General features: G+C 34.5%; 1 protein-coding gene across 1 annotated transcript in view; it reads right to left on the reverse strand.

Annotated features, from left to right (window-relative positions):
* PDE3A (phosphodiesterase 3A) overlaps positions 1-22292 on the reverse strand; it is a 288119-nt gene that overhangs the window by 101158 nt on the left and 164669 nt on the right. The window contains exon 2 of the mRNA XM_058558678.1: positions 9063-9113. Coding sequence (XP_058414661.1) covers positions 9063-9113 — 51 coding nt within the window. The remainder of the gene's footprint in view (positions 1-9062; positions 9114-22292) is intronic.

Here is a 22292-nt window from a genome sequence, read left to right on the forward strand (position 1 = left end):
ACCTGCAGATTTCCAATAAGAACAAGCTTTCACTTGTAAATCTCAGAGTTTTCCAGGAATTGGTCATTGCATAAGGCAGCACCACAAAAACAAAAACAAAACCAAAAAACTCCCTATGATCTGGAAAATCAAACCTGACAAGAAGCTTCATTTATGTGACTTTTGAGATAATTTCAGTTCACTAATATCTCTAATGTTGTTCCAGGATTTTGCTTTGAAATTATTAGCACCAGTTCCTTGGATTTACTTAATTTTACACAATGGCTAAATTCTACAGAAAATGGGACAATCATTTAATGCTGAGAAAAGAACCACCCATCAATCTTCATTCTCCGATATAAAATTTTGTAAAACATCAGTAGTTTGGATGACAATAAAAACTCATGTGGGGAATGTTATTAAATAACCTTTTGGTTTGTCCGCTAAAATGGAAGTAACAAAACATTTCTACACTATAAATAATATTGTTATGTATTAGAAATACATATTTTTTTATACATAACCTGGATATGCGTTACTAAGAAATTAAGTAAAAACATTCACTCTCTCCAAATTTCTCTAAATTGTACCAAGAAGATACTAGAAACCTGCACCTTGGTGCTTTTTTGTTAGTATGCAAAAACAGATGTCCATATTCACCTTAAAAGATGGACTATTTCTCACAACCATTTACTATTTCCGTTGTCCTAATTCACGCTTCTAGTTAACTGGCCCTCCAACTGCCAGATGACCTTCTCCACCTCACCTCACCTTCACCTACTGCTCTGATGGTTTGTTCTAGTCATTAAAATCTAGTCTTAGATTTTTGTGTCCCATGAAAATCTAATGATACTCAGCACAATCTCTTTTCATCAGTTTTATCCAGAGTAAAAATCCACCCCCAAAACTTCCCTTTTAGAGTATGTTTTCACAATTAATGAAGAACAAGATCTTACTTTACGCCAGAGACTGCATACAATCACCCAGCATGCAATAAAAATTATTTCCCTTTGTCAGGTATTGCAACTCAAAGATAAATTTAACAATTCTCAAGTTAGCGTTATCTTCCTTCTATTATTCTAGCAAGTGGAAGGCAAAACTTTAGAGCCCCAGGATTCATTTCCAGAATGTCTATGTTTACTTTATGGAATGTAAATGCAAAATATTTGTATTAATTAATTTTCTTAATGTATACACTGAGATAGCTTGAAAAAAAAGAATATAATAAAAGCTGCAAATGCAAACGTTTTCTGTGGCTTAAAGTGTTAGGTATTATTATTCTTTTTATTTTTTCCAAAGTGTGCTTTTGTACACTTAGTAAATTTGACTACTGCTTACGCTATTCATAGCTCCTACCGCTAAAACACCTGTCATCTATAGCTGCTTATTTCATTTCCTCGTTTTGTTTCATACAATGTACCAGAAGGTTCTGATTTGGCAAAAAAAAAAATCATGTGAATAATGTTCACAGTCCCAAGATAAGAGGGTCATTCGATAAGTATTAAACATGTCTACTAATCTATGAACATGGGGGGGGGGAGCATAAATGCCAGCGGCAATTTTCCCTTTTATTTATGTGGACTTGTTTGATTCCTGTTCATTGATGCCCTCTTGGAGACACCAGGGCCTTTAACAAAGAGTAGCTTACTCAAGGTCATGCATCAGGTCACCAAAAACACATGTTCTGTGCAGCTACCGCATGGACAGAGCCACGTTCTCCTTCAGGCCGCTTCTCTAAATCACTTGAATGCTCAAGTGTGGAAAGAGTGCGTTTTTTTCCTTCTAGTTTTCCGGGACATGATTCTGCTGTGAGTAAACTACCTCACAATGAATTGAATATGCTCTTTAAAATTGTTCTTTGGTAGACTTAAAGATGCAACTTGAAAACGTATATTCTTAAAGAAGCATTTTCCCATTTTCCTACATGAAGTGTCAAAATTAATCAGTAAATATTTATTCATTATCTTCTAAATGCATGGCAAAGAGATTATGCTGTAATCTCAGCGGTTTTCAACCAGAAGCAATTTTGCTTCCCAGGGGACACTTGACAATGTCTGGAGGCATTTTTCATTATCACAACTGGAGGATGGGAGTTTGCTACTGGGATCTACTGAGGAGAGACCAGAGATGCTGGAGAAGTAATAAACCACTGAGTTCAGTTGTTAAAGAGAAACACCATTTTCCCTTCTCTGAACAAAGACAAAGATGTCTCTGCATCCTCTTGACACTGTTGTGGAGATTTTCAAAAATATCCCTACTAGGACAAATTTTCTAAGACTGTGTCTTATAAAGTATGTCTATGCAAATTAAAGACATAATACTAAACTATAACTAGATAAAAACAATTAACAGAATCAGTGGGAGGGTAAAAAAAGATTGTTTAGATCTAACTGGTAAAATTGAAAACACCTAAAGGAGGATTTAATGGACAAGAAGGGTATGAAATGCCCATCTTTGTTTTATTTCATATAACATACCAGAAGGTTCTGATTTAACAAAAGCAAGCATAAGGCAGTGCACGTGTCAGGTGAATGATGTCCACAGTCACCAAGATAAGAGTGTCATTCAGTAAGGATTAAGCAAGCAGGTCCTTTCTTGCCACTATTGTATGAGGTGACAAGGCCACTCCTAAGATGTGTAGGGCTCAGGAAAATATTCGGTGTGTAGTCCTTGTCCATATAAACAAAATTCAAACAAATTCCATAGCACAACCACCAAAAAAAAAAAACTTTCCTTGGAGAGTTGCCAAAAAATGAAATTATTATTGGAATGATTTCTAAACCAGTGGTAACAGTGGTTAGATTAATATGCAGAAAAGAGAAAAAGGAGAGGGAAATGCAAGTAAAAAACACTGTTTGCAGAAAAAAGTAACACTGGCAGCCAGATTCATCTAGGGCATGAATTATTCCTTGGTAACACATCAAGCATTTGGGAAATGTAATAATGGACTCCCAGTCTGCTCACATTAATCCCTTGAAATAAATTCCTGGGAAATCTGGATGGCTGTCTTTCTAAAATGTATTAAATGGAGTTAACTTTAATAACTTTATATGGTATTATTCCAGGTAAGTCTGGAGGGTATTTAAATTACTGTTCACACTCATATCATCAAAAAAAAAATTATTTAACACAGAAAAGAATTGATCTGTCACAGAATTAGACCACTAGGAAGCAAATGCTTCGTTCATCAACTTCAGGAGCTATTATTAACAGACCCCTTCTCTTGAATACCCAAGCAGACAAGATACCAAAGTATAATAACTTACCAAAATTCATCCTTGAGACTTAAAATAGTGCTGCAAAAGCTAACTGATCTAGGTAGATGCCTCTTATTCTAGAAGTTTTAAAGTTTGGAGCCTCCGGCACCTGGTAGACTGTTAAAGCCATGCCGCTAAACGGGACACAGATCATTTTCAAGCATACTGATAGTTTTGCGCACCTAATAACTTTTTCCCCACCAGAATATTCAGCTATCTTCCTGTATTGTACAAATGTTACTTCAATTATTTAGGAACATACAAACCAGAATTTCATTGTCTAAAAAAATACTTCAATCATTTGAAGACTAAGACACATCACACAAAAAGTTGTTTCTACAAGAAGTGCTCATAAATCTAGTTGATAAGGCCTGGCTGGTAGGCAGTGAGTCATCAACAACGTACTAAACGACTAAAGAACTTGCTCGTCTCTAACTATTGATAAATAAGGGCTTGCTGGTGCCTAGTACATTAAAATGTCAGGAAGTTCACAAAATCACAGATTGAGGTAATCTTTTCCCACAGGGACCCTTAACTAAGTGAAAAGTAAATTATTGGCTCCTTGGAGTCCCCTCATACCACTTTTAAGCTTTTCAAAGGAGATCAATTTTCTATTGCCTCTCTTCACTTCCCACTGGAAAACTTTTCTTCAAGAATTTAAAGGAAAAGAAAAAAAAAAGAATTGCACTCTGAGAATTTCATCCCCTGACTTTATTTGGTATTACTGGGAATGCTGCCAGATAAAAGAGTTCTGCATGCTGCTGGAAATTTATTTATCATTTAGCATCTTCCCTAATTTGGATGATCTACGATTTAAGAATACATATTTAAAAAAAAAAAAAAAAGGAAGAAAAATCAGCCGGAAAGCTGCGAGAGAGTTGACAAATTATGCCAAAGAATTACTGAGAACAGAGTAAATAAATCAATTTGAATTAAATTCTTGCTGAAACTGAAGAGTCATATGCAATTAAGTGTTGGAATTTACTTGAAGCAAGATATGCATTTTTCTATATGATAAGTATTTGATATGAAAGGTACACCTTCTTATCATCTATGGTAATGCACATATGGTATAATTGTGGAGGACTACGTCAAATTTGAGAAAATTTCTTACTTAGTAAGCACATAGGGTGAAAGCCAGGAGAAGCTTAACTCTATCCTAGTAATAATGAATGCTCTCAATACTAGCTCATTATTTTTTATCCTCTGAGCCAAGGCTGACTTTAAATAAAATTATATGCTTCTTGAAGGCCAAAGTTGTTCAGTTCATTTTTGACTCCTCAAAGGCTAAAAAAGTGCCTGACGTATGTTGGTGTTTTTTGAAGTAGAGTAAAATAGGTTAAAATTTGTCTGGCAGGCTACCCACTGACAGCTGTGACAGGCTCTGCTTTCTAGTAGGCATTTCTTGATGCTCCAACATGGAGCAAGTCCCCTTTTCAGCTACGCAAAGCAACAGTTACTCCATATATTTTCTACTGTTCAAGATGGTCCACCATGATATCCCCAAGTTTATGCACCCTTTCTACCAAGATCATTGGAGTCATTAGGCTCACAGTATTTCTTTCACTTTGTACTATTTGTCCCTATTTCTTCTTTCTTGTTCTGGTATAGATGTCTCTACTTTCTTTCCAAAGCTTTTTCATTTGTGCTTTTTGATGGATTTATCTAGTAGTTCATTTGAGAACATGGTCTGTTTTTCCGAACTAGGGTGAATGGCGGGGTTTTGGAGTGGGGACTGATGGAGTGTGAGAAAAACACATAAACAGGTCACGAAAAGGCCCCTTTGGCAGAAAGTGCATTGCCTACCCTCAACCACACTATTTTCTCAGTCCTGAAACAGTTCACTATTGAGAATTTTCAGTGTTTTCTTCTCTACACTGATTCTTTTTCTTTGCCATTAATAATTATTGATACACATCTCATCTTAGCATAAAAAGAAATTTCACTCACTTCTGCTGCCATTTCTTTCTTTTTTTTTTTTTTTTTGCGAGGAAGATCAGCCCTGAGCTAACGTCCATGCCAATCCTCCTCTTTCTTGTGGAGGAAGACTGGCCCTGAGCTAACATCTGTACTCACCTTCCTCTACTTTATATGGGACGCCGCCACACCATGGCATGACAAGCGGTGCGTCAGTGTGCACTCAGGATCAGAATCTGCGAACCCCAGGCCGCCAAAGCGGAGCGCGCGCAATTAACTGCTTGTACCACTGGGCCGGCCCCTGCCAGCTCTTTCTTAATCCTACTTTTCTTTTAAAACAAAACTCTTCCAAGAAACCTTTATACTATCTTACACTATTCTCTTCTTCTTCTTTTTTTTTTTTTTTGGTGAGGAAAATCAGCCCAGAGCTAAGATCCATGCTAATCTTCCTCTTTTTTTGGCTGAGGAAGACTGGCTCTGAGCTAACATCTATTGCCAATCCTCCTCTTTTTCTCCCCAAAGCCCCAGTAAATAGTTGTATGTCATAGTTGCACATCCTTCTAGTTGCTGTATGTGGGACGCTGCCTCAGCATGGCCAGACAAGCGGTATGTCGGTGCGCGCCCGGGATCCGAACCCGGGCCGCCAGTAGCAGAGCGCGTGCACTTAACCACTAAGCCACGGGCTGGCCCCCACTATTCTCTTCTTAATTTCTGTATTCTGCTTTCCACCACTTCTTGATCAAAACTGCATTCTCAAAGTTCACTAATGTCATGCTAATCACTAAATCCAAAGGCATTTTCCACGTTTTTTGTTTTCTTGAACCTCTGTTTGTGGTCTCAGTCCTCTTCCTGGTGTAACTTGATAGTACACCGCTTTTGATTCTGTATCACTTCTCCTTCAGCTGGTCTCTAGTGAGACCGTGTGCATGTTTTCATTCTCTCCCCAGGCTCCTCCCAGCCCTTACAGTGAGCCTTCCCCAAGAATCAGCCTTTCTTCTATTTTTCTCTTTTAATATGCTTCTTCTGGTGTAGTTCAATTATCTCCTGATGTAGTTCAATTATCACATGTATGATTAGCATTCCCAAATTGACATCTTCTGCTCTAATCTGGCTACAGAGCACCAGAAAGATACCTCAAGCATTTGTCTGAAATTCCCTTTTGGAATTGCCATCTTCACTTCTCACTTAACACCGCTAACACTGAACTCATCATCTTCCCTGTAAACTGGTCTGTGTTAATGGCACGAATTCTTCAAGTACTGGATTTCAAACTCTTGACCCTCCTGACTTCCTCCTCATATCTAATCAATCACGTATGACATTCTCTGGATCATTCCTTCACAGTAGTTTCTGCAACAGTCCCTATCCAATAAGTGTTTATAAAGCAGTTATAAAGAAAATTCACATGTATCCAAATATGTCCCACACTCTGTCAGTTCAGACTTTTATTCAAGCTTTTCGCTTTCACTTTCTTCACACTTCTGAAACCTTACCCAAACTTGAAGGCTCACCTCAGATATCATCAACTCCAAGAAGTATTTCCTAGTTCTACTAGAAATAAATAAACACTCTGTCCCACCTAAACTCCTATCATACTTTGTTTATATAATTAATTTTACATCTATCAGTTTACCTTATATGCAAATTATACATTCAAGTATTGCTCTATTTCCAACCATAACTTGTGAGCTCTTGGAATGCAGTAACCTTGTCATTCAGTTTTTCCTCAGTTAGACCTATCACAGTGCTGTACACATAGTAAGTCCTTAAAAACCTGTCTTCAATTAAACTAAACTGAGATGCAATTTGAGTGAGGCCTTGGAGTATTAGTAAAATATTAAGAGATCTGTGTTCAAATACAGTCTGACTGAAATTCCTTTTGAATGGCTAAAAGGCTTTAGATATATTTTTCGAAGAACTAATAGCAAGATAAGAAGGGATCAATGATCTAAAACATAAATACAGTGTCTTTCTTTTTTCCAGTGGGGAATTAGGATTAGATTATTAAATTATTACTTAACACATAATTTGCTTACCCAGAATTTCCAAAGAATAACGTTTGCTTGTTGTAGTTGTTATTGTTTTTATTTTCTGGTGTGTGCTTTTGCTTTTTACCTTGACAATTTTTATCTGAAGTGAGGAATCAAAGTGAGAAAAAGGTATACCACATTTAGAATACTTATTTAGCTAGATGAGAGGTCCAAGAAAGAAGTTGATGCTGATAACGGTAGTTCCTGCAAGAATGTTCTAATGCCATTGCCTTTCAGAACCATCTCAGGCTTTCAAATATAATCAGACTTTATTTATGAAAATATTTTGTGCGTGTATGTGGAATTCTGAAGTTTTCTAGCTATATGCATTATTTGGAATTTAAAAAATTTTCATTCTGAGGTTTTTATGTTTCAACTTAACACAATGTTGTGCTTTAATGACATTTATTTTCAATTTATAATGACAGAGTGACCAATCCAACCCTAAAGATAAACTATATCCAAATAGGTCACATGGGGAGTATATAACACTACATTACTTTGAAGGGACATATCCTTATCAAGTTTCTTGGCATGTTTTGAATATCAAAATGTCTTTGGTGGGAATAATCAGGAGCATGGAGTTTCTTACTTGTGTTCATCTTCAGTTTGTATTAGTTTAGAATCAAAAAGAATTTACCATATGTTAATTTCATCATTTCATTACCAACCTTGCAGCAAATCTTGAGGTAAAATATTACAGATGTGTACAGAGAGAGAGTTGCCAGAGAAAATGGAGAAGGGGAAGTGACAGTGAGGGAAAACAAGATATAAATTCTTTTGGATGATCCTAATTTAATTGGACTGTTTTATATTATTTACTAATCAAATTGATAATGGGCAAAAATAAAACCACAGCTATTAAAATCTCAACTAAAAACAACTGACTGACTTGGTATTGTTTTCCCAGTGACCTAAATTAAATAGTCATTAATGCAAACTTAATGACAGCACAGGTCCATGTCAGCTTTGTAAAACATTTGGCAGAATCTCACATTTCACAATGAACTTTCATATACAGTACCACACATTCAACTCTCTTTCTCTTAACCATATTTTTTAGAGGGAAATAGAAAATGCGAGCGGAAAGGTAAAAATGTGCCACCCACTTAATTTTTATTTGGGATGTTTACAGTCAGGTAAACACAGACCGTTATGAGATAAATGATTTTTATACTTCTTTACAAAATAACCTAGGAGGAGAAAGAATTTTCTTAGTGTAAAACTTAGACTTTATTCTGTCCGGCAAAGCAATTATGGAAGAAAAACAAATCCACATTGTCTAATTAGGTCATTAAAAAGCATAAATGCGTCATGGAAGCTTTTCTCCTTGCCTAAGACATAAAGCAAGACAATGAAAACAGCCTGGTAATATAGAAAGGTTTAGAATTTGTTTCTCTTCAAAAATAATAGGTCCTTTCATCTTTCTATTTCCCTAAGACGAAGAGAGTTAATTTAGAGACAAAATCTGCAATTAGTTCAGGATTTAGTCTGATTATATTTCAAAATATTTAACCAAAAACAGGAAGATAGAGAAAAGAAGAAAATATACAGAAAAATTATCAAAGGAACTGAATAAAATCAAGAAGAGTGAGTTGCTGATCAAAATGTATTCTGCAGAGACAAGATGAATATAAAATCTACTTTCATATAAACACAACCAATATGGGATATCAGAAAGCTCTAAGGAGGAATACACTGGCATCCGCCTTTGGGATTTGAAACCAGACTTTAATTACAGCGAACTTAAATAAAAACAAATGGCATGGTTATTTTGCCTCTTCCTCTCTCTACTTCCTATTATTTCTTGAGTTTTAGAAAACTCATGGCTCAAAGCGTTAAGAAACAAATACAAAAAAGGAAAGGAAAAGAAACTTACCTGTGATCCTCTTGGCCCTCGTTTGTGATCCCATTCTGAATGCCCCATCAGCTATAAGATAACATAATAATTATAGTAAATTAAAAGATAGTTATTTTACATGGCAAATATTTTTACTCTTTCTTTTAAAGAATAATTAGGTTTTTGAAATCTATGTTTTAACAGTAATGTATTAAATAGCCATCATGAATAAATTAACATACTTGAAGTAATAAACTTCTGGTTTGCTAGCTAATATTTCAACTGCTTAGTTGTTTTGAAAATATTTTAATATCACTGTGTGACAAATAGAGTCTGCTCATGTATAGCTTTACAGTTCTTTGTCAGGAACATCTTAGATAGGTGTTAAACCATGTTAAGCTTTATTTGCATACCATTAAGCTTCTAGCTTATTAAGAAAATAAGCTGAAGAAATTCATTAGTGTAGCTTAGTCTACTGTCATGAATAATAGGAACCAGAAGGCCAAAATATTTCAACCATTTTTAATTCTGTTTTGATACTATCACAAAAATATGAGAGTTCTAAGGAGTAAAATTATTTGCACCCCCAAAGTCACAAAATGTAGATTTTCATAAAAAATAAAGACTACAAAACACTGCCAAGTTCTTCCCATATTTGTAATAGCCCTGAGATACTTCACTTACAAAGTATGATAGTTATTTATTGAAAATAACATTTAACTAGAAGAGTATTAAGAAAATACAAGGTATCAACTGAGAAGAATAAAATTCCATTCATCTTTCCAGTACACACACTACCCACATGTACCAATGGAAGAACTCCTTACCACTAATAAGTTAGCATACTAACAAGACAGACTATACGACATATTAATATACATTTTAGATTTTCTATACAACAGAAATTACTCCTTAGTAGAGATAATAAAAAAAAAAAATTGTTCACCATAGCACCAAAAAATAATATACTTTTGAACAACATTATCAAGAAATGTTTGATAACCATATACAGAAAATGGTAAAGCTTTACTGATGGACATACAATGCTCCTGGTTAAGAAGACTGAATTCTATAAAATTATTAAGTGCTCAGTTCTACCCAAACAAATTTACAGGTTTAACTCAATTTCAATCAAAAGCTATTAGTATTCTTTTTTTAATAAATTGAAAAAACAAGAACCTAAATTTTATATGAGAGAATACATTTATAATAATCAGAAAATATTAGAAGAAATGAACATACCCTAGTGGTTATTAAAATATACTATAAAATTTAACCCAAATTATGGGATAATAATTTAAGACTCAAAATATAAGTGAATGAGATGTAGTGGACAGTTTTGAAATAAACTCAAGTACATGTAGGAACAAAATATGGAAAAGAACATATAAAAATCAATAAGTATTTGATGTATTATTCAAGTAAAAAAAAAATAGATTCTTTGGAAAAAAATTAGAGCTAAACCTTATAATATACACAAACATAAATTCTAGATAGATAAGAAGACTTAAATTTAAGAAAAGATGAAACTGTAGTATAAAATAGAATAAAATTCAGGCAAATATTTCAATTACCTTGGAATGTAAAAAAATTTTTCCAACTTAAAAAATAACAACATGGGGCCAGCCTGGTGGCGCAAGTGGTTAAGTGTGCATGCTCCGCTGCGGCAGCCCGGGGTTCGCCGGTTCGGATCCCGGGCGTGCATCGACACACCGCTTGTCAAGCCATGCTGTGGCGGCGTCCCATATAAAGCAGAGGAAGATGGGCATGGATGTTAGCCCAGGGCCAATCTTCCTCAACAAAAAAGAGGAGGATTGGCAGATGTTAGCTCAGGGCTGATCTTCCTCACACACAAAAAAAAATAATAATAACAACAGAGGATCAATTGATCCAGCTATATAAAATCTTCAAATGTCTGCATAAGTGTCACATTGGCAAAATATCTGCAGGAAATGGTAGGTAAAGAAAAATATCTTAAGTACACGAAGAGCTCTACAAATTTGAAAAAAACATAACCCTAATAGATAACTGAAGGAAAGAATAAGGACAATTTGCAGAATAAATATCAATAGTCAATAGATTTATGGGAAACAATTTTACTGGAAGTAAAAGAAATTCAGCCAAAAGAATAACAAAAACTACTGCTGCCTATTAAATTAGAAAATTGATAATGTTGAATATTTGGCAAGGATTTAGGGAGATAAGTACATAAATATATTGCTAATATATAACAAATATATATATATAAACACACACACATACTTATAAATACAGACACATATTAAACTATATATATCAATTTTAATGCATATTACATACTCTTAAAAATTCATACTCTTTGAACTAGTAAATAAAAATGAAAAAATCCAGTAATTACAATGTGCTAACCACCGTGTTATCCAACAAAAGGGGAACTATCCAATAAACTATAGCAAAGAATATAATATAGCAATTAAAATTTGGCTTTCAGGGCCTTTTTAAAAAATTACATGAGAAATTCTCATGGTATATTTAGTGAAAAATATAACAAAGTAATTTTAAATTACTCATTTATTTTTCCTGAGGAAAATTCACCCTGAGCTAACATCCATTGCCAATCTTCCTCTTTTTTTCTTTTTTATGTGAGCCGCTGCCACAGCATGGCCACTAACAGACAAGTGATGTAGTTCTGCATCCAGGGTCTGAACCCGGGCCGCGGAAGTGGAGCACACCAAACTTAAGCACTAGGCCACTGGAGCTGGCCCTAAATTACTCATTTTTAATAATATAGTTGATTATTGTAAGCTTTGGAATTATTGTAATGATTTAATTTTAGTTTGGCTAGCACACAATTTTGGGTAAATTAGCCCAGATAATCATCATATAAAATTGAATGCTTACATAGTTGATATTTCTTTAATGCTTTAACTTTTTTAAATTTCTGGATTTAGTTGTATTCCATCTGCTAGTAAATATTCATTAATACTAATTTAAAGTTGATTATAATAAGGTTATCAAACACTAATCAACTAATGAAATAAATAGTCTGATTTAGAAACACACAAATTAAGAACATTTCATTAGTTGTTCACTAGAACTATCAAAAATAATTCTTGACACATTTCAATTACTTGTCTTATTGAGACCTTGGGAGTAACTTTCATTAATAACAGGAAGATGAGATGCTTGTTTTGGCAACTTTAAAGAGATAATAAACTTGAGCACTAGGCTGTTAGAGAAAGATGATTTTTAAGCAGAAGGCTTAACTTCTCCTTTCCTTTACTGTTTTATGTAAATCTTCTGAAAAGAATACTTTATAAAAGGCTGTTGTGACTACTATCCTCTTGCTAAGGAGTTTAAACTAATGGTATAACTTGGTAAACTCTAACATGCATGAGTATCACAATAAAAAGAGGTAAATAAATCACAAACATGAATTATAATCCACAAGATATTAATTTAAGAGAGAATATTTGATGATGACAAGTAATAAGTCAAGAAGGTAACATTTTTCCAGGATCAGAACTAAGATAAGAAAAGCACAGAATTCACTGCCATCTGCCTTTACCTATCTTAAAGATTACGATTTTTAGTCAAAGAACAAAAACATTCAAAATGTAGACTCATTTGGATCACCACTTAGTACAGAAGAGATGATAAATTTGCTAATTTACAAACCAGAAATTATAAAACAAACCTCTAAAAGTTCACTCTCTATATCTGACTTTTATTTTGAAGCATAAAATAGTAAAATTTGCCAACTGTGTTATGAATCAGAGAGAGTTATTTCCTAGCATTATACAATAGACTAATGAAAGAGATTTAGGGTAAAGGAATTCTATTCTATTCTATTATTATATATTTACATTATATATTAATATCATTATTATAATATATTTGAAAGTCTGAGTTGACAAAGCATGTGGTAATATTTTAAAATGATATTATTACTACTTTTATCAAAGTAATGAAAAGTTATAGAAATCTACATGCTATATGAAATATAATCTAAAAAGCAATAAACTCGGAAATGATAAATCAGATACTGGAATGCTCTCTATTCAATAAGAAAAGAGTCAAAAGAAATCAACAAGATTTTTTTCCCTTTGGACTTGAGGAAATCATACAAGGGCTTTATCATTAAAACCCTATTTTATTTTTTTACTTTTTATTTTTTTGGTGAGAAAGACCAGTCCTGAGCTAACATCCGATGCCAATCTTCCTCTTTTTTTTGCTGAGGAAGATTGGCCCTGGGCTAACATCCATGCCCATCTTCCTCTACTTTATATGGGACGCCGCCACAGCATGGCTTGACAAGCGGTGCATCGGTGGGTGCCTGGGATCTGAACCTGCGAACCCCAGGCCGCCACAGCGGAGCGTGCACACTTAACTGCTATACCACTGGGCCGGCCCCCTAAAGCCCTATTTTAATTAAAATAATCTAAAATAAAAGTTAACATTAATTATTTCAGTGTTGACTATATGGAGTTTGTTATAGTATTTTCTGTAATTTGTTTTTTAAATGCAGAGAAAGAGGTGGTGGTGGCAGCTGGATAGTGTATCAGGGCTCTACTCCTCTCCAAGATTACGGCCTACTTGGCACAGATGGGAGATGGGGTAGGCAGTGAGTGAGGATAAGCTTCATATCAGCACATGAGAGCATATAAATTTTTACCCTAATCATACATAGAATTTATTTTACTGCCATAAGAGCACTGTTCTCAGATCATGAACAAAAGACTACTAAAGACAATGTTTTCAGTATCCTTTTTTAAAAACCATCCATAGTGATAAACTGCCTGACATTTAATATTACAGATTGTCCCCACTGGTAAGTATTCCTGCTAAACCAGAACCATAGGGCTAAATATTTTAGGAAGTACATAGACACCTCCCTGAGCCCCACTCTCTTGACTAATGATTAGGACAAATGAAAAAAATTGGTCAGTTATAATAAATATCAAAGAGGAGAGCTTTGTACAATGAAGTCAATGAATTTCAGAAGTAAGTGCAAACTGATGTTGATGTTTGAGAAAGTCAAAACATCCTTTGAATCAAACAGGTAGGATTAGTGTTAAGTAGCAGATGACCAAAGTAGTCATTTGATATTATCATGGGATTAGATAAAAGACAGAAATGGGTCATGGACAATGAGGAACAGAAGTAGAAATTGTGGAAGTATGTTTTTCTTTTTGCAATTGAATTCATCTGGACTAAACTTTCAAGATAAATGAACAGTGGTATGATACCTAGGCAATTCAGGGAAAAGAGACAAAGTTTATTAACATGATATGATACTCTTATTGGAGAACAAATGCTTATGATCTTATGATTAGTTATATAAAGGTTCTAGAAATCTAAAACAAAGAGACAGAGATTGAGACTAAGACTAGAAAGATGAATAAAACATAGGGAATTCAAATATATTCTGATTGATAAAAAGTACACGGCTACTTAATTCAGGAAGAAAAAAATGTTTTCTCACCATCTATAAAAAAATATCCTCTCGGTTGTTGAACTACGATTACTCCTCTGGGTAATGACATTTTAATAAGCATCTTACCAGAAGGTTTGGAGATATATAGGTGACCAAGGTTATGCCTACACATGGTGAACAACATCTTTCCATCTGATGAAGGAATTCTCTAAAAAAAGAGTATCTTTCCTCCTTTCTCAGCTCCCATTAATCAGAATAGGCAAAGTGAAGACCCTTAAATTTATTCCTAGGAAACAAAGTATACTTCCTTGAAAAGAAAGACAATCTGTCATATAAAGCATTTTGAAAATCCCAACTTCCTTGACACTAAGTCATTTTCATCCTTATGGAATAAATTCTTCCCTCTCTCTTTTATTTTTAATAATAAATTTCTACATCACAGCCTTCAGCTAACAGTATGCTACACAGCACTTAGCTCCAAGGAAAACAAAACAGCTGCCAAACACCGAATTTAAAAAGTTCACAGGAGAAGCAAAGGAGAAGCCAGCATGGAAACAAAACAGTTCTATCCAAGCAGAGATATTTTTAATAATAGCATGAGAAATGCAGATAGTTGAGAGTATGTTTCTGTAGGTAAAATATCTTCCTTTCTTGTTTACATATTTTTCCCCGTGCCACATTCTCCTTTATTTTTGTTTGTTTGTTAATATAAAAATTAATGCCTTTTTAGGGACTTTTTGGGAGAAAGAAATTCACCGTAGCTATTACTGAAGGGATGAAAAAAAGCTGGAGAACTATGACTAGACATGAAATTAAAAAATTATTCTTTGCATGTTCTTAAAGAGGCAAGAGGTTTTAGATATGAAAAAAGGTAATAATGGAGAGTAAGAGCCACACTGCTATCCTCACATTACTCTCAAGAAAACCATTCTTCTATTTCACTTGTTGAAAATTACTAAAACATATTTTTGAAAACATAAAAACAATAAACATACACTCATATATACTAAAATAGATATACTATGTATACATACTTATACATACTATGCATAGTACATATAAAGATGTAAAAGCTACTAGACAATCCCTTTTTATTTCATCATTTATGCATTAGACAAATATTTATCATATGCCTATTAGATGCAAGACACTGCTCTAGGCACAATCTGTACAACAGAGAACAACTCAAGATGCATCTCTTCTCTCCGGCTCTGACAATTCCAGTGAAAGGAGACAGAACATAAACAAATAAACATATATGCACCAGGTGATGATAAAGCCTAAAGAAGCTTCGAGTAGAGTAAAAAATGGAGAATGAGTGGGTAATTGTGGGTCGGGGCTGGGAACAGAGCTACTTTTATATAAGTAGATCAGGGGAGTCCTTTCTGAAAAAGTGACATTTTATCAGAGAACTATATAAAGGGAGAGAGACAGACATACGGATATCTGGGGCATGGACATGCCAGACAGAGGAAACCGAAGATGCAAAGACCCTGAGACAGGAGCAGAAATGGTACATTTGAGGAGCAGCAGAGCGTCCTTAAGCTAAAATTTTTAAAAGGGTTGGATCTTTTCAATCATAGGTATATATTTCGTATTTACTCCCTTCCTCTGATATGAAATTGTCCAAAAGTTAATCATTAGCTCCATTAATTAAAAATTACAAAGTGCATTCTCTAGAGAAATACTAATGGACTAGGGATTCTCCCTTCCCCAAACTCTTACTCAATTTCATTCAATATAACAAGAATATATGGAGCATGTACCACATTCCACAAAGACACCCTTATATTAGTCATAGTACATGGCATCATTTTGTTGTCCCTTTACACAGGTGGTTTGTTTTTCAAGAGTCAGAAAATGCATAAGAGCAGCGGTTGCCTTTTAACTCCATTTACTATGATAGGCATGGAACTTTCAATTTGATAAGCAAATTAAAGCTTTCTTTACCTTTGGCATGTTCCCTTTGGATTCTTCCCTTGGCATACTCCTTTTATAACCTCTTCACTACTTATGCTTTCTCTCTCTGGAATTCCACGTGGGAAGATGGGCCTGGACTGCTCACTCCCCTGCTGACAGAGTCTACTGGATGCCAGTCCCCTGGCCTGGGAAGATCTGTGATAGACAGTTTAGCTTAGCTCAGCTCCTGTCTAGTCTTTTTAGGGGAATTGCTCTTAATCCTTGGTGTTGTTTTCCTTCACCTCTTATTATCAATGGAGTAAGAAGGTCAAGACTACACTGTGCTCTGCAGAAAAGTAACACTGGAAATCTGTATTTGACTTGGGCCTTAGGCCAAAAGTGTTAACAGAATGCCTGAGGCTCCCACACACTTGTCACACAGCCCTCCAGGGTTCTAAACTGGGGTTTGGGGCCTGAAAAGACTTACTACGGATGGTACTGAAAAAGACTGATGTTCTTTTAAAATTAAATTTACAAATTGGGAGATTCCATCAGCCTCCTTTGGGTAAACCAGATATGATCAGCATCCTCAGGTCCCCACAGGCTACCTTCACCACCACCACTTGATCTCATCACCCCATACCCCAAATCCACCCCACTCTACAAGGCATTATCAAGTGAAGGGGATGTTATTGGAAATTTCATGGAGGGACAGGACATGGTCACATTATACAGAATTCCTCAAAAAGCCATGGAAATATCCACCAGATATCTCCGAGGGTATTCCAAAGCTTTTTACTTTTTTTGGCAGGTCATCACCACTTCTTGCCCTTTCCTCTTGCAGTGGCACAAGGAAGTGAGTCTTTTTCAGTTTACTGGTCCCAGCCTTTTGTGCCTCAAGAATCTTTCCCAGGATCTAAATCTCTTTTTTTATCATTCCCGGAATAATTTAGCTTTCTCCCATTCTCCTCATGTTGAATCTTCAGACAAATTAGCAGGAACAAAACAGATTCTTTAGAATTGATCTTCCTTAGAAAGCATTGAAAGCCTTAAAATAGTTAAGCACTGAATGACTGAAATTAAAGAATACTTTTTCCTTTGACAGTTGGTGACAACTACCTAAATTCCATCCACTTGGCAGAAAATCAATCCCTGATCCTGACTCTTGGAGTCCCAACTTAGCAGCCAGTATAAATTTCATAAACACTGGAGAATGAGAAGACTTCAAATAGAGAGAAATTCAAATATTCTGAATTTCGAAATCCCAGCCTCATGATAGTGCAAGTTCTATATCTATTTCTGATAAGGATGTTCCTACATTCTGGTTTAGAAAGTTTCCATAATTCTATTTCTGTCCCTGTTATCATAATGACAGTCATCACCCTAAACCTGTATGTGGCCACTGATGCTACAAAGTCTCCATTATTTTTACTTAATACATTTTGACTATCTTGATTACACGGAACTTTTGTACTTTTATTGCTAATTTGCATTTTAGGTATTACTAATATTAATGCAGTCACATCAGTCTTGTGCTGAAACACCCTGTGAGATATTTTATAAAGAAATGGCAATAAAATAAAATATGCTTGTAAAATTCTGCATAATCTAGTTACTCCTTGGATAGTCCCAATACATGTTAGCATTGTTACAGTTTGAGGAAGTCTTAAAGCAAAGGAATTTGATTCAAGTAAATATTTCCCAAAGTATTTGATGATAGAACACTTCTGTTTCAAAAGAGATTAATGGTTTTCTATGAAACACATTTTGAGAAACACTTTTTTGCAGTTATCTAAATGCTTTTCTTATATATTATTTTCTTTCATTATTATCAAAAAAAGGCATATGATCCCTATTTTATGGATATGAAAATGAGTTGAGAGGTGAAGTTGTAACATACCTAGCCAGTGGTTAAACATGGATTAAAATTTAGGTCTGCTGGCTGCAAATCATACACTTTTTTCCTACTGTACTACTTTTAACAATAAATAATTATTGAGTCCAAATCAAGTAGCAGGTCACTGGCACTGAAGTAGATTGGTAAGGAAAAGTTAAAAGATATGGGATTTGATTTGTCCTCATGGAACTCGTGGTAGTTAACATGATGGATTTATTTCTCCAAAATCTGTTTTCCACTCTCTAGTCTCCACTTCTTTTAAAACTGTGGAATAGGAGAAAAATTTAATTTCTCTGAAAATCCAATGTAAATACTATAAATTAATCACATTTTAAAATGCTGGCTATAGAATTACTCCAAAATGTATGGTACTATATATTATATGTCAGAGATTTAGTTATACCAAATTCTCTACTAGCATACCTCATCAGTACACATTATTCATTCCTGCATTCACCCACTCAGTATTAATCCATAGATTCTTTCAAGAAATATTTATTGGGTACCCACTATATATCTAGCTCCATGCTCGATGTAAACATAACGAATGTTGATATTGTTACCAGAGGCACCATTGGATTTTGAAGTACCTTCTGGGTCATTAATAAAGTGTAGCATAGTGGTTAAGTATGTGGGCTCTAGAGGCCAGATTGACTGGTTCAAATCCCTTCTCTGACAGGATATTCAGTCTTACTAGATACATGGTCTTGGACAATTTACTTAATGTCTCTATGCTTCATTTCCATATCTCTAGGATTTAGATAATAATAGCATCTAACTCATGTGGGTTTTGGTAGTATTACATGAGTCATTATATAAAGAAGGCTTAGTATAGTACAGAGTACATAGTACATCATTAAATGTTAGCTATTATTTTTATCACTATTCATAATTATATAATATTTAGGTATTATTGAATTCTAACTCTTTAAGAAAAGTATAATTCAATGATATTTATGGTTATTTTCTATTAAACTAGAATGGGAGAAATCCATTCTTCTACCATGCCAACACACAATTTACAAAATTTGATCAAATTTATAAGTAAAACAAAACTTCATGTGTCATTACTCAGAGTAACACATAACACGTGTACATGACCATGGAATCTCCTAAGTCTATTGAATCAGATTCAGATTTATTTTCTGTGTAACAATTGGAAAATCCAAATTTTAACATTACTAGGTCCCCCTAGTGAAGAGAGGCATGCAGAAATGAGACCTGGGATGGCTTAATCTTCTTGAGACATAAAGAGTAGCAAAAGACTGAGAGTCATAAATAACAAATGTTTGAAAATATCAGCTGGGAAAAAAGCTATGTGAGAGTTTGTTCAATATAGAAAAGACTTGCACCTCCAGGTGCACGATCTATTGGTTGGAAACACACCAAATTTCCAATGCAAGTGGAAAAACAAGCAAACAAAACTAAACAAACAAAAAAACTCCAAAAATCCATGCAAATGTTTCCAAAAGAAGCACCATAAAAATGCTTTTAAGAAAAGCAAAACAAAATGCAGTTTTCTTGTGAAATATTACACAAGGCATTATGGCTTTAATTTATTAACTCTATCAACTTTATGTCAGGTGAAACAAATCTCTGAGCAGCATTGAAAGTGACCATAAACCTGCATTTCACAGTTTGTTAAACTACCTCTTGTATTATTTCTGCCAATTTGGGTAATTGAGTAGAAATCATTTAAAAGAATAAATAAAAGTCTCATTTATTATTTCTAGCTCTTCACCTGTTGTTTAACTAGATCATGCTAATATTTCTCAGTTTCCCTATATATTCAGATTCCATTTATACAATGCCTCATGAAAAAACTCCTTTAAGGCTATTTTCCCCAGAAAATTATTAAAACTCAGTCAAACCCACTGGGGCAACTTCATGAGACTCAACTATAAAATTGATCTTTCCTTATAAGAAAAATTTGGAAATCCCAGTGAAAATAATGAAAACCAAACACAGCCTCAGTTGTGGCAAAAGCTTCACCTCAACAAGATTCATGAGATCCTGCATTTGAATAGCTTTAAGTTTTTTTTCTTTTTCTTAATCAAACATTCTCATATATTGCACGCGGTGTAAACAACAATTTCTTAAACTGTAGCATTAAATTTAATAATATGTGCTGAAAAATGGGAAAATTACTTTGATCCTCCAGTAGTTTATATTAGTAGACCTATAAAAATATAGATATATTGCTACTTAGTTTTTAAGTTGTTATATATAGCAACAAAACTAAATCAGAGGAAAACTTTCTACTTAAACTATCGTTTTTAGAAATGGTCTTAAAATTCAATAGTGTGACTTTTTTTGTGTGTTTGAGGAACATCAGCCCTGAGCTAACATCCGATGCTGATCTTCCTCTTTTTTGCCAAAGAACATTGGCCCTGAGCTAACATCTGTGCCCATCTTCCTCCACTTTATATGGGACACCGCCACAGCACGGCCTGGCAAGCAGTGCATCGGTGTGCGCCCGGGATCCGAACCCGCGAACCCCGGGCCGTGGAAGCCGAGCGCGTGCACTTAACCGCTTGAGCCACCAGGCCACCCCCATAATCAATAGTATGACTTTTCAAAATAAATCTCAGTAATTCATCTTATCTTATAAATGACATAAAATATCGAATTCATTTTTATACAATTTCCTCTTAACGTCAAAGTTACATTTTTCCAAAACTGCTTTTTGTAAAATTTTTAGTTTTATTTTATTCAGTGCTTAGCCATGTTTCCATCAGTGCCAAAAAACTTCAGCAAAATTCCAAACATTTTCCATGCTACTTTCTCCTCCCCAAACAGCTTCACTTTGGAGGGGTTGTTGAGAAAAGGACAGACAGACTGAGTGGCGGGGAACAAGATGCGCCAGCCCCACCACATGGACCTTGGGTTTCTTCTTTTTCCTCTGAACTTGATATTGCCAAAATGACTTTAGTTCCTTTCAACAAAATATGTGTGTTTTGTCTCCAGCTTCTTAAATGTTGCTGGAAAAAAATTTATAATAAGGCCTGAAGATATTCTCTTCGCTCAAGTTTAAGGTAAAGTACATCCACACCCCCAAATTCGACCTGGCCCCTCAATTCTCCTTCATGGCTCCAGGACCCATTTGATATGTTGAAAGTAATTTCATGGGTTTGTTTATAGTATAATCAGTGTTCTTTTGCAGAAAAAAAAAGTTTTCTTAGAAATTTATTCCCTTTTGGGACATATGTGAATCTCTACGGATGAAGAAAAAGAAACTGGGATATAAAATGATGTGGCAAGGAAAAAGAAAGGAGGAGAAAAAAGGAAGAGTGTAGTATGATCTAAAATTGTTTGTACTTTGTTAACCGAGGTGGGTAGAATTGCAGGTGCAAAAAGCATTACCATGCTCTTCTCTGTCTCTGTTCTTACCTCAAGCACTAAAGCTGAGAGACTTATTCACCTTTTTTTTTTCTTTTCTTTTTTAAGTGACTACTATGTACCAGAGCCTGTATTAAAGGCAAAACATAAAATAGAAGAAGAACTTAAAAAGTGAATGTGGAGAGAGAAAATAAAGAAACAGAAAAATAGCTACTTAACAATGGCTATTAAAAAACAATATTCTAGGTTGTAGAAGAGGAAGCTTGATTGATGTATCAATTTACCACTGACCTTGTCAATTTGAATCAATAATATACAGTGGATGGGATTCTTGCTTATTTGATTATTATCTAAATTGAAAATTATCTAAATTGAAAATTCCCTGGATTTTTTTTTCAGGGGGAGGGGGTCATCTTAAAGGAAGTATACAATAAAAAACTATTAAATACATTTTCTTTGTTTCCAACCATGACTTGGAGTATTAAATATTTCACTAAGAAACATGTTTCAACATAAATTATAATCCAGAAATAGAGGGAGGGATGGAACTTGACAAACAAAATATTTGTACATCATTTGCATGTACAAAGTTCTTTAATAAAATTGCCATAGAAAATTCTTTAGTTTCTCTGTTCAACAGAAACTCTTTCTTGAGGAATTTAAGAATTAGAATTGTGGGATTCAAAAATGATCAGAAAGTCACATTTGAAAATTCAAA

This window comes from Diceros bicornis, chromosome 17 (assembly GCF_020826845.1).
Source record: "Diceros bicornis minor isolate mBicDic1 chromosome 17, mDicBic1.mat.cur, whole genome shotgun sequence".
NCBI lineage: Eukaryota > Metazoa > Chordata > Mammalia > Perissodactyla > Rhinocerotidae > Diceros > Diceros bicornis.